The 13,585-nt window shown below is 42.1% G+C and overlaps 1 protein-coding gene across 4 annotated transcripts in view; it reads right to left on the bottom strand.

The window, feature by feature from the left end:
* RAPGEF5 (Rap guanine nucleotide exchange factor 5) overlaps positions 1 to 13,585 on the bottom strand; it is a 221,612-nt gene that overhangs the window by 18,573 nt on the left and 189,454 nt on the right. For all 4 annotated transcript variants that reach the window (XM_077122137.1, XM_077122145.1, XM_077122151.1 and 1 more), the window contains 3 exons: positions 10,576 to 10,698; positions 8,610 to 8,788; positions 1,623 to 1,713 (listed from right to left, as the gene is read on the bottom strand). In XM_077122137.1, the coding sequence (XP_076978252.1) occupies positions 1,623 to 1,713; positions 8,610 to 8,788; positions 10,576 to 10,698 (393 nt within the window). The remainder of the gene's footprint in view (positions 1 to 1,622; positions 1,714 to 8,609; positions 8,789 to 10,575; positions 10,699 to 13,585) is intronic.

The raw sequence follows: 13,585 nt of genomic DNA, 5'->3' as shown, positions 1-13,585 counted from the left end.
GCACTTTGATGGGCCGAATCACTGAATTACACTCATTAACCACATCTACGCGTTGCATGTAAAATGACGGAGCACGGAAAACGCATGCCATCCTCCCAAATACAAATGCAGGCCTAAGGAAGAAGGATGGGGCATTCAGCCAGCCTGTAGGATGGCCTGGTGAAAAACTTGATGCCTTCCATGATGATGTGGTAAAGAGCACCAAGGGAGGGCGGTCTGAGTTTGAATTCTGACTCTGATCCCTTCTAGATGTACGGTTTGGGGTGGGCTCCACGCTCTGTGATCTCAGTTCCCTCATCTGAGGATATGGAGATGACTCAGAAGACTGCATGGTCCCTGGTAAGTACTTAACACATTCCAGCTGGTAACATTAACAACATTTAAGAGAATATCTGTGGAATTTTCTGTTTCTAAAAGGAATCAAAATAATGAAGCAAGACCCATAATAATTAGATACTTAAATAACGTAGAAACAGATTTCTCATTTGATAATATTGAACCTGGACTCATTTTACACAGCAAGCACGTAGCTTAATCTGTTCAGAAATGAGTGCCACACACACACACACACACATCAATGAATGGAGGATAAATCAAATGACAGAAGATAAGACACAGTCATTTACAACTGATTTCTAATCTGTCTTCGGAGTTCATGTCTTACAATCTATTGGGCATCCAGCTTGAATGTCCCAGCAGCATTTCAAACTCAATGTGACCAAGGCCAAATGAACCTTTTCCAGGGGTCAGCCAGGGGCCAATCTGCCCCACTGTCTGTTTTCGTAAATACAGTTTTATGGGAACATAGCCATGCTCTTTGTTTGCGTATTGTCTTTGGCTGCTCTTGTACTCTAATGGCAGAGTTGAGGAGCTGAGACAGAGCCCACATGGCCTACACGGCCTAAAATATTTAGTATCTGGCCCTTTATAGAAAACTGCACCCTATACTCAACCTCCCAGTCCCCGTGATTCAGGGTTTCTCTTGGAGTCTTCCTGGTCTATCCTGTGCCAGAAGATGTTTGCCCTTTGCCTCTTCTTTGGTCCACTGGGACTTGGTTCCAGCCCCCCTTCGTGGCATGTACACTGTGCTCTAAGCTTCAGGCCCATTTTCTGTCCGCCTTGGCACTGATAACAGTACACAGCAGGCAGTCAAAACATGTATTAAATGTATGCTGTTTGAATTTGACTGGATTATTTCTCCCAGTTTTGCAGATTAAAGCTTCTTTCAAGGTTTAATTCAAATTCCACTCTCTACAGGCCCTTATAAGCCATTTGCTTTCCTCCTGTTCTGATGAGTTTTGGCATTGGATGCCCATCTCCTTTAATCTTAAGATGTGCATGCACGGCCGGCTTGCCTAGCCAGAGGAGACAGGGCTTTCATTTCTTGCCTTCGGAACCCCTTTCAGGAGCACTGACCCTGACCCTTGTGTCAAGCCAGTGTATTCCATGAGGGAATCACTCTGGCTCAAAGAAAGTGAGTCCCTGATTGGCCCAGAGTCCCATATGCAAATCTAATGTAAGAGAAAATAAATAGTAGGCTTATCAGCTTCTCTCGTCAGAAGTGGGAGTCCTCTCGGGTCCATTTGTCAGCCCGTGCTCACAGAGCTCCCAGGCTCACCTACCTCCCAGGTCTGCGCCAGTCGGCTGACAGAAGCAGTGTTGAGACCCATCACAATGGCGAAGAAAGAATTCAGGTTTCTCTGGGCTTTGCAACTACGGAGTAAAAGCAAACAGAGGGCTCTTTGAGACAAGGTCCTTTTTCTCAGGTGATCACAACAGATATAGCTGGAAAGCATCTCTGAGGCCACACAGTTCAGCCTCGAGGGCAGGACAGAACTCGGCTCAGAGAGAACGCACACTGCCCCGCTCCCACCTTGTGAACAGTGGCCTGGTCTCCCCTCCGCTGCTTCTAATACCGAGAGAAATGTTTCCAGATGCTCCTGCTAATCCCTACCTTTAGGGAAAGATCTGTGCTCTTGACACCCTCTGGGCATTTTTAAAGATTCCTGCTTTTCTAATCTATTTCATACACCTTAACAATTTCAGCTGAAAACTCTTTTAAATCCCTCTTTATATACTCCATCTTCTCATTGTAACTGTTCTCCAGTCCCGACTCTATAATGCGTTGTTTTATTTTCTGACATCTAATCCCTTCTCATCTCACAGGTCTAAGCTCCCCTCCCCTCCTATAAAAATATTTAAGCATATTTTCTTTGCTACTGATAAAGGAGATATTATATATATATATATATTATGGTGTATATATGGAACTGTCCCACATTTCTCATTAAAAACAAAAAAAAGTAAAATGCGAAATAAGGTCACGCTGAGCTCTGTTCACGCTGCACATAGTTGCGCATGCCCGTGGACACAGCTGGCCCCAATTCCACTCATTTCCAAGACCGGCGGAGGGGCCTGGGGTAGCAGAGGGGGTTTGGGCTTCAAGGTCAGCCGGAACAGCCTGAGAACTTCAGACTCCTTAAAAAATTTGGGGAGCATTAGAAAACTTCTCTGAGGTTAGCCTTTAAAATTAACAAGTCACCCCACTTTGATGTATATAAACACAAAAAAATATGAAAATGCTTAGGAGTCAGCTAGGTGTGTGATGGGCACCCAAAGTGTGTTAACGGAGCCTCCCTCACAGGCCATCTCTCCTGTGGTATCCTCACAATGTCTCCAGATGGCGTTTGGGAACAATGTATGCACAATTCTGTAGCCTGCTTTTTCAGCTAATATAAATGCTGTATTATGTGCTATGGACTCTTTGCTATCACCGTTATTGTCTGTAAGAATATTTCATTAAGTGCATGTTCCATAATTTGTTCATTCATCCCCCTATAGTGGTTATTTACTTTCAGTTCTTCCCTGTGATATACAATGCAGTAATGAATAGTTTTGTGCCTAAAACTTTTGATTGTATCTATGATTTTTTTCATTAACCTAGACTTCCAGCCTGTCAAAGGTGGGTCAAGAGTTATGAGGATTTTAAAGGTTTTTGATACACATTACAAACGCTGTCCCAAAAACTGGCACCCATTTCCACTTGCACAGAAAGTGTGTAAGAGCACCTAATCCCGAATCAGGAGAGTGGTTTGGGGCTGTGGAAGCAGTCATGTTCCCAGCTGGCTGGGTCCTGGCAGAAGTGGACTGGCCTGGCCTGGCCTGGACCTAGAGGCAGCCCCGCATAGACCACATGCTGCCCAGGTCCGAACGTGCTTGGGTTCCAAGCCATTGAGGCTCAGGCCTGGCAGGACCAGGAGTGGGACTGGGAAAGGTCCTGCCACCTCCACACCTGGTTTTCAAGATAACTGGGAATCTTATCTTTTCAAGATAAGACCTGCAGGCAACTTGCCCCTGAACCTCCCCGGGGCTTGCTGTGGCCCTCTGGTCATCCTCCCCCTTTTCTGGCTCTGCAGTTCCCTGGTAGACCAGAACCTCAAACCTCAGTCCAACTGGCCCTGCCACCTGCTTTATGTCAACCTTCTCCCGGGTGGAAGCTGTTTGGTATATTCCATGAGTAAACAGAAACAAGATATTTCCTAATTTGTGATTTGGATATCTACCCGTCTCTTAGAATCACTGCTGTCTGAACACTTCAGTACCGCTGTTCTGCTTCCCTCCTGCCACTCGGCCCCTCCACTCTACCCTTTCGGTGTTATCACACCTCTGGAAAGTTCACACCAGCTGGGATGGACTTGAGCAGCGCCACCCATTGTCTTGGTGACCTGAAATGCCAGCATCCTCTGCTCAGGCTCTTGCTGCAGTAAGAACTGCTCCATCCCTATGCTAGGACACATTTAGTTAGATGCTGTCTTCCTCTAGGGTCTCTCCACCTTGCAACATTTGGTGGCCCCACTGGCCATGTCATTTTCCCTTGACGTAGGTTTCCTGAGACCAGAGAATCTATTTCATTTTTATATTCTACCGTCACTTAAGTGCCTTGAATACAGCAAGCCCTTCAAATAGCATTTTCTGAAGTTGAAAACAGGAGCGTTTGGGAAACTGGTTTTATGGTTATTCAATACCATTCCCTTTTAATTCAGCACCATGTATTTACATGGAATCTTAGGTATAATTTGCCATCTTTTTATTTTTTATCTCCCCATAAACAATTTTCCTGATCCATTGTGCTTTTTTTTTCCCTAGTCATACTGAAAACACACACACACACACACACACAGAGATAAGTAATTCTGAATCTATATAAAAAAGAAATAATATAGGCATGATTTCTCTAGACGACAAATTGATACAGTATAAATATTGCGAACCATTCCGGTCTGTTACTGAGGGTCATTCATTCATGATAAGAACAGAATGACACTAAGCATTCCAGTTTAGCAAACAGTTCTTTGTCTCTATGTGAGGAAATAAAATCCACTCAATCCACAGAGGTGGGGGATGGGAACGTGAGAGGGATGGGAAACATGAATATGCAAATAGGATGCCTTAGGCAAGGAAAACCCTTCATCATTGTGGAAATGACTATTTCCCTTAGTTACTCAGACGAGTGTGATTATAAGAAATTTAACATTATGTTCCTGTTGGCATTCTACTCCATGGGCAAGGGACAGAGACAGGTACCATAAATGATTCAAGGACATGGGACCATATGGAGAAGACGTGAATGTATTTCATTTCCCTGAAGATGGATACACTCTTACACTGAGAACTGAGCTGGATGGTTAATTTTACTTCCTGGAACATTAATGTCCCATTTCTCTATGTATAAAAAAGCTTTTCAACCAAAAGAGCATCATCTTCAGGAATTTCATAGGAAAAATTTTAAAAAGGACCATTCACAATAAAAGCAGTCCAATTCAATTCCTGGTCCATGCACTTCTCTCAAAACAAAACAAACAAGAAAAACAAACAAAAATTCAACAAATGGTGCTGCAATAATGGGATACTTACATAGAAAAATAATGAAATGTGACCCCGCCATACAGCATGCAAAAAAAAAAAAAAGAAATCAGTCCAAGACTTGGGCAGATCAGTCATCTCTCTTTCCTCTCTCTCTCTCTCTCTCTCTCTCCTCTCTCCTCTCTCTCTCTCTCTCTCTCTCTCTCTCTCTCTCTCTCTCTCTCCTCTCTCCTCTCTCTCTCTCTCTCTCTCTCTCTCTCTCTCTCTCTCTCTCTCTCCCTCTCTCTTTCTACTCCCAGTCACACCACACACCAGGCCAAGACCTTCCCTTATCTCTTGCTTTAGGAAACAAAATACCCACCCTCCTAGGGTCTGTTCACCTACAGTTCACTCTCTGTGCACTTTCAGATCGGCCTTCCTGAAGGTCAACTCTACTCACATCCATTCCCTGGTTAAAAACTTTCACAAGGTCCCTTCTGTCATTTCAATTCGGCTCAAACTCTTCAAGCTGGAATTCAGCACCCTTCACTATTTCACCTCACCTTCCTTTTCAGATCAGTCTCCTACAGTGTCCTTACAAAACCCTCTCCACTCTTGCCAAATTGGATAGCTTCACCTTCCCTGACTACGTGTTCTGCTTTTCAGCCTCCAAGCCACCAATGAGTTTTCCTTCCATGGAGGATGTGCACTTCCGATGAAGGTGGCCTAAGGGTACAGCGACTGAGGGAAGGAAGGGGGAACTGTGGTGTATACAACCAACAGACTACTGAATGGTGGCAAGAACGAATGAAGTTGTTGAGCATGCAACTAGGTAAATGAACCTTAAGGACAGTATGCGGAAATGAAATGGCAGAAACAAAAAGACAAATATTATCATGTCTCACTCATATGGATGAACTATAATGTACAAACTTGGTGAATGGAAGTCGAAAGCATGGGTTACCAGGTAGGGGCCTATTGTAAAGGATTGTAAACTCCTACAGCAGTCACATCTATTTAGGAGTTGTAACTGTCATTTTTAAATCCTGAGATACTGAGCTGTTTGTATATAACCTGATCATTTTAGAAACTCTGGGTATTCATATGATACCTGAGACTCAGAGTTAGACTCTGAAGCCTTGAAAGTCAGCATTACTCCATACAGGAACTATTTAAAAAGTTGTAAAAGGGATCAGACTTTAACTAGAGATATGAATGAAGCTGATCTGGATAAGACTAAGGTAAATCAGAATATAGGGCAAAGGATGATATGGTCCATATTGACTTCTGTGTGAGACCAAAGGGAGAAATGTTTATTTGGTGCAAAATTTTTATTTTGGGTAGTGTATCACCTGATTTAGCTTGGGTGCTTAGTTTAGCATGATACCGTAAGTACATGGAATCTTGAATAGGGTGTGAGATCTTATTGGTTTATACAGGTTAACGTGATGCCCCGATACATTCAGGAGTAATCTGGATATTAAATAAAAAAGTATTTGCTAAGTCCCCTTGGGGGACTGGGGAGAAAGGAGGAAATAGTCAACTTCCCCATCTGGGGAAATCCTGATATTTTCTCAAGGAGTGGGGAGAACCAAATCAATAGGCTGAGCCCTTGATCTTGGGTTTTGCCCCTTTGAAACTCATTCCTGCAAAGGAGAAGCTGAGTCTACTTATAATTATGCTTAAGAGTCACCTTTAGAGAATCTCTTTTGTTGCTCAGATATGGCCTCTCTCTCTAAGTCAACTCGGCTCTGCCGCCCATGTGGCACATGACTCTCAGGGGTGTACATCTCTCTGGCAATGTGGGAAAGAACTCCTGGGAGGAGCCAGGACCCAGCATCAAGGGACTGAGAAAACCTTCTTTACCAAAAGGGGGAAGAGAGAAATGAGGCAAAGTTTCAGTGGCTGAGAGATTTCAGAATCAAAAGGTTATCCTGGAGGAGGGTATTCCTTTGCATTATATAGATATCCCTTTTCAGTTTATGGTTTATTTAAGTGGCTGGAGGGAATTACCTGAAACTATAGAGTTGTGTTCCAGTAGCCGTGTATCTTGAAGATGACTGTATAACAATACAGATTTTACAATGTGACTGTGTGATTGTGAAAACCTTGTGTCTGATGCCCCTTTTATCCAAGGTATGGACAGATGAGTAAAAAAAATAAAGATAAAAAAAAATAAATGATGGGGGAATAAAGGGGAAAAATTGGGTAGATTGAAATATTGTTGGTTAATGAGAGGGAGGGGTGAGGAGTATGGGATGCATGAGTTTTTTAAATCTCTTTTTCTGGAATGATGCTAATGTTCTAAAAATGATCATGATGATGAATAAACAACTTTGTGAGGATATTGTGAGCCACTGATTGTACACCACATATGGACTGTATGTGTATGAAGATTTCTCACTAAAAATATTTTTTAAAAAAATTCCCTCCCAATTCAATATAACTTCAAATGCTACCTTCTTCAAAAATGTTTTCCTAACTCTCCTCACCACCTTTTGGCTATGATCTTTCCCTCCGCTAAAGCCCCCAGTAGAATCTGACCCCATGATAGGAAACTTCCCCATTCTCCTTACAACATTAGCCATGTGCGTTGTAAAATTATGCCCCTGAAGACTGCAACTTCCATGACAGCAGCGATGGAAAGTAGACTCAGTCTAATTTCCCCACACTACTGTGCACAGATCTGCACACATAATGGGTAATCAATGCACATTTCCAGAATATATCACACTGAGAGGCACTCCACACTGTGTGATATGAAAACTACCTTGAAGGGCAATGGAGAAATGAAATGGGAAGACTCAGAAGCAAATAGTACTGGGGAAGACTTTGATCCAGGAGCTATCTCTTCCTGCTTCTGTTAATGGTCTCAGGGTACTAATCTGGTATTTTTAAAGAGGCTCGCAGCAAGTTAACTAGAATTTCATTGAACCAACATTTACTGAGTCACTGCTATTTACCAAGCTCTTTACCAGACACAGCAAGCACAATGACTCATTAGATATGCTCCCTGTCCTCTGGCAGCTTATACAGTCCAGTGAAGACAGATAAATTTAATAAGTAGAAATTTCAAGATAAAGATAATATAATAAGCTTTAAAAAACAATGTGTATATTGCAGGGGTGGCGGGGGGTAGGAAGGAGCCAGCCCTGCACTGCTAAGTCAGAGTTAGCATTAGGAAAGAAGTAATATTTAAGCTGCGTCTTGAAGAATCACAGCAGTCTGCTGGGTGCAAGTGGCCATACTCGGCAGAGCCATCAACACATGTCCAGGCTTGGAGCATGGTATACACAGGAAGAGATGGACAGTCAGAGCCTGAGGTGCTTGGGGTGAAGCCAGCGCAGGGCCTTCTAAGGTATCTGCAAAGTTCACAGTGGGCAGCAAGGAGCTAAGAGTGGAATCCTAGCATGCATCTGAATTTCAGTGATTCTCACTCCCTCGCATCATCTTCCCCAATTTTCCAGCCTGCTGTATTTCCCCGACTACACTGTGATTTAGCTGCAGGATGGAGGATGACATACTACCTACTTCTTAGTTCCAACTATAATGTGGTGCTTTAGTCTTGTAATTTGACATTTACTTTAAAATATAAATACCGCAAATGTAAAGAAATACATATTCAAAAACAGACCTTTTCCGTCATTTGGTCACTTAACTCAATATTGCGCTTTCACATTCTAGCCCTTCTTATCAGCACAAGGGGGAAAAATTGCAAGCTCTCAAGGGGATTAGAGGAACAGCACTTTCCACCAGGAGAAACTTACTGAGCTGCAATTTTGATGAACTTCTTCACCAGCTGCACTCGCTTGCCCAGCTGGCTGCAGAGCAGAATTTCAGTGGCCACCCAGAGCTGGACTTCATTGCATCTCTGCAGCAGAAGGCTGAGGTTCACAGTGTGCGCCCCACTTCCCTGTCTGCTGAATGTGAAGTAGATCAGCTCTTGCTGAAAGAAAATGTATTTATGCCAAGAATTATTTTTATAGCACATTCAAAGTCAAGCTGATATAAAATTTAGCCCATTTTTAAAAGCTATCTTCAGATAGTTACTGCCATTTAATTTTATCTGTTAACAGAGAATATAGAAAATAACATGTTAAATTCGAAATAGTTTATCTTCAGTTTCAAATATGTTTCATCAAATAATATTTACCTAGATTCCATATACAAAAGTAATTTTCATTCTTTCTTTGCTTTATATATTTATTATACAATAAAAAAGTTTTAAAAAAAAGTAACTTTTCAGAATTTAAAAGACAGTCTGAAGTTTAGATTATGGACTGAATCTAAATCAATTCTCCAAGACAATGGTTCTCAAGTTTTAGTGTGAATCAGGCTGACCTGGATGGCCTGTTGGAACCTGACTGCTGGGGCTACCCCCAGAGTTTCTGATTTTGCAAGTCTGGGCAGGGCTTGAGAATTTACGTTTCTAGCAAGTTCTCAGGTAATGTTACTGCTGCTGCTGGTCTGGATACTGTGCACTGAGAACCACTGATTTAAGATATGGTCAAATCATAAGCAAAAAAAAAAAAAGTGGCACGAGTCCAATAGTTCACCAAAGCAAATCTGAACAGTAACTATTTATGTAGACTCATCCTATGCAGAGCAATAGAAGACATTTGTTTTTAAAGGTAAATGTGTGTATGTGAATGTTTTGCAGAGATAGCCCTCTTCTTCCATTGGCTAAGCAGGGACACAGCTCAGTGTATTAATATTTTCAAAGACACAAGTTATTTTGCCTTAAAGAGTTCACTACTTGCTGAAATTCAGTTCATGATGTGAAAATTTCCCTCAATTTATTGAGAAAATACAAGGACATTGAAAAGACATTCCAAGATGAAAGTGTAGCTCGAGGTTCCCTAAACAGATGTTCCATTGGAAGAAGGTCATTTTGCAATGAAAACTCTCACTATATGGCAAAACAAACCCAGCACACGATTATCTGCCCTGGTGGTGGTATTTTCATCTCTTGATTCCTGTGAGCCTTTGCCCTGGTCAAATGCACTCACGGTCAGTAGCGTTTTGCCTATACTTTATGGTTTTTTCAAATGTTATAATCTATCCATAAGGGAGTGGGTGACAGTCTTAAAAATTTGAAATATTTCTCAAAATTTGCAAGAAAGCCCAAAATCTTGCAGCACAGTTTAAATTTACAGGATTTACCTAAAGTAAAAGGATGTATGTGTGTGAGTACACACATAAATATAAGTATGTTCCATTTATACCTACTGCAATTTTCATGGAAAAAATGAAAAATACTAAGATCAAAGGTATCAAAGGTATAATGGCTCTTCAATCCCATTAAACCTTCAAATATACATATAAATATATAAAACAATACCTATGTATATATATATATATATATACATAGGTATATGTAAATATGTATATATTTTATATATACATATAAAATGCAGCATATTTATACTACACTACGCAAACGTATGATTGCACTAGGAGCAAAAATGCATGACCATGTATTCTGCTTTTCCTAGGATTGGGTCAGATTTTCAACATAACAAATAACAACATGTTAAACTTGAAATAATTTATATGTAGTTTCAGTGATATCTACTAAACATCATTTGGACCATGCTATCCTAGCATAACTATATCACCACATGATGGGTCTTTTTTTTTTTTTGCAGTTAGCCATACATATAATGTTCTTCAAAAAGCCTCACAGTTAAAATAGCATTAACATTTATTTTCTCTTCTCACACCCCTGCTTACCTCGTGAATTGAATTGAAGAGACTCCAATCAAAATTCATTAATTCCAGAGCCAGATCCCAAGTGTTCATTCCCAAAATCCTCAGTGATCTTTGCGGTGATTCCTCATTTTCTACAAACGGGTTCTAAACCAATGGACAGAAGCAAAAGATGCCTCAGTAATTATCAAATGTTTTGTACTATACAGGCTGGCTGGTGAAAGGCACTCGAAGCCCAGATTAGAAAAGTAATCTTTTCTGAGTGCACTTAATATTTCCCCTGGTCCGTTCACCTCCAGTGAGTTATAGCCAATTTAGGAAACAGCCTCAGAAACAGGAGAATGTGATCAATGGTTCTTCCCGGACTTGGCCTGGCCTCCCCTGATACAAGCACACATGCATGTCTGATTAGAAAGCACTGCCCCAGCAGTGAGCATAAGGAAAGCCAAAGCCCCGAAATCACTTTGGCTTCTAGTAAGAATTAATGCGCCAGCAGTGCTATCAAAAAAAACAAACAAAAGAAATGGCATGGTGCACTTCAAAAAAGACAGACATGGCTTTTGCTGGAAATATGTTGAACCAGGCACACATTCACAAATTTTATTAAAATGTCCGTGGAAAGTGAAAAAATCCAAATATAAATTAATAAAAAAAGTTTCTTCATTTATATCCTATGGTAGGTGATTATTTTAAGTACCAACTGCCTTCCATATATAATAGGGTTTAACACCTATGAGTCTGGCTTGGAGTACTTCCTTAAAACTTGGCAAGAATTTATTAATTGCCACAACCGCTTTAAATCTAGTGTTACTGCTAACGTGATTAAAAATTATTTAACATCTTTCCAAACTATTTGTTATTTTCTAATTAAAATAGAAATTCTCCCATTTGAGGAGTCCAGTGCCTTGGACTTGAATAGTCACTGAGGGCTTCTTCAAAACAAAAGAATGGGATTTTGAGAACAATAAAGGACAGATGATAAGAGAACACTGCAGATTTAGAGAATCTATCTCTATATTTTTAAATTTCAATATGAATTATTTTCATTTTTGAAGTTGCACATTTATGGAAAGGTTTCTTTATTTAAGAAAAAACAAATGATGGGCAGTGTGACAGTGGCTCAGTGGCAGAATTCTTGCCTGCAATGCCAGAGACCCGGGTTCGATTCCTGGTGCCTGCCCATGAAAAAAAAAACTAATTACAAAGGGCTTCCACGGAGCTCTTCTTGCAGAAGTGAGAGGCTCTTCGGAGCAGGTCCAGACACAGACTGAAGCCCCAAGTGGGACAAAGTGTGCAGCTAAGTAGCGCTACTGTTAAGGGCTGAGTAAGTGAAGAGTTTAAAAACTGGTAGGGGGTGGGGTGGGGTGAGAAACCAAGGTTTCTCAAGAACTGGTCTGATTAGGCTGGGACCAGCTGGTTCCACGCTGCACACGCAGGGGACCAGCTGATTTCACGCTGCACACGCAGCGGGGGCAGCGGGTTCCACACTGCACATGCAGGAGGGGGTAAGCTGATTCCATGCTGCACACGCAGGTGACCAGCTGATACCACACTGCACATGCAGGGGACCAACTGATTCTACGCTGCACACACAGGGACCAGCTGGTTCCATGCTGTACATGCAGGGACCGCTGATTCCATGCTGCACATGCAGGGACCAACTGGTTCCATGCTGCACACGCAGGGGACCAGCTGCTTCCATGCTGCACACGTAGGCTCCCAAGGGGGAGCCATGATTGGGGAGCAACACAAACACCTGTGTAGTAAGCTGGAGGGGTGAGGATATTTTCATTTAGCTTTTTGTCCTCTCTATTTTCTACCTAAATGTACCCCTTACCAAGGTACTGCCATCTTCACTCAAGTCAGCAGCCCTCACCTGTACCTCATCCTTTCACAGTGCTAATCCTGGCTTTCTAAAATGAGCTAATTTACAAAAGCCTACTGGTGGATACCAACAGCTTCATGTGTTTACCTTTTCCTGGCTAAAATGTTCTACTTTACCCAAAACCCTTTAGAGATGAAATGCCTAAGTCCATCATGCCGGTGGAGAAACTTTAGGTGCCGTCCAAAGTTGGTAGGCAAACCTTCAAGGGCAGGATGGCATCTGGCTCCTCTCGGAACAGACATCGTAGGCACCATCTACTCCATTAATAACTGCGCCAGGCCTGCCTTCTATTCTTCTGATAGCCCCCCAGACAGCGGTGGAAAACAGCCCAGGAGACACATACAGGGGAAAAGCATGAGGGCAGGGAGGAAGAGGGGAAAGAAAGACAGCTAGAGTAGGGGTCCCCCTAGCCCCCACTATAAGCCCCCCACACACACTGTTTACATGTAAGGTGGTCCTTCTTCCTGGGTTGGGGCTGCTGGCAAAGCCTGTCTCATACTTACTCAGAGATGCTCTGCGGTACCCAGAGTAATGTTTGTTTCACTAACAGAAGTACACGATTTATAGACATGGGACAAGTACCCTGTTAAAGGACACTCAGAACCACAAAGCTCCAAGCAAGAAAAACAGTCCCCTCTCCTTTTCTGTTTATTGCATACAAATGAAAGGAATGAGCAGGGGCTTCAGAGTCAAACATTTAAACCACAGTACTGTCCTTTACCTGCTGTAGGAAGCTGTAGTAGGTTACTCAGCCTCCCTGAACCTCATGGGGTTATTGCAATTAAATGAGAAACTATGTAAATCACTTCACACACACGTGCCTGGCACATAAGTTTGAAAATGCCAGTTACACATATGATGGTAGCTTGATATCCTGCAGGCAGTTCTACACAAATTATTTTTTATTAGAAGCAGTTTCTTAAGAAGTCCGTGTGGTGTGGTATATCAACTGCTCCATTATATAAGTGACACCCATGCCAGCCAGGAGGAGCCGTTCGGGTGCTAACTCCATGGAAGACCACAGAGCTACATGGTAAAATAACAATCGCTTAGAGCTGCTTCTTCTAGCCTTTGAATCTGGTCATTATTGTTCGGAAAGCAGCCACAAGACCCAGCTCTCTAGGGACAACAACTTCTACATTTCTTCAA

The sequence above is a fragment of the Tamandua tetradactyla genome, chromosome 1, assembly GCF_023851605.1.
Source record: "Tamandua tetradactyla isolate mTamTet1 chromosome 1, mTamTet1.pri, whole genome shotgun sequence".
In the NCBI taxonomy this organism is placed as follows: Eukaryota; Metazoa; Chordata; class Mammalia; order Pilosa; family Myrmecophagidae; genus Tamandua; species Tamandua tetradactyla.
Note: the sequence above shows the minus strand (reverse complement) of the source record. Positions and strands in the feature narration are given on the sequence as shown.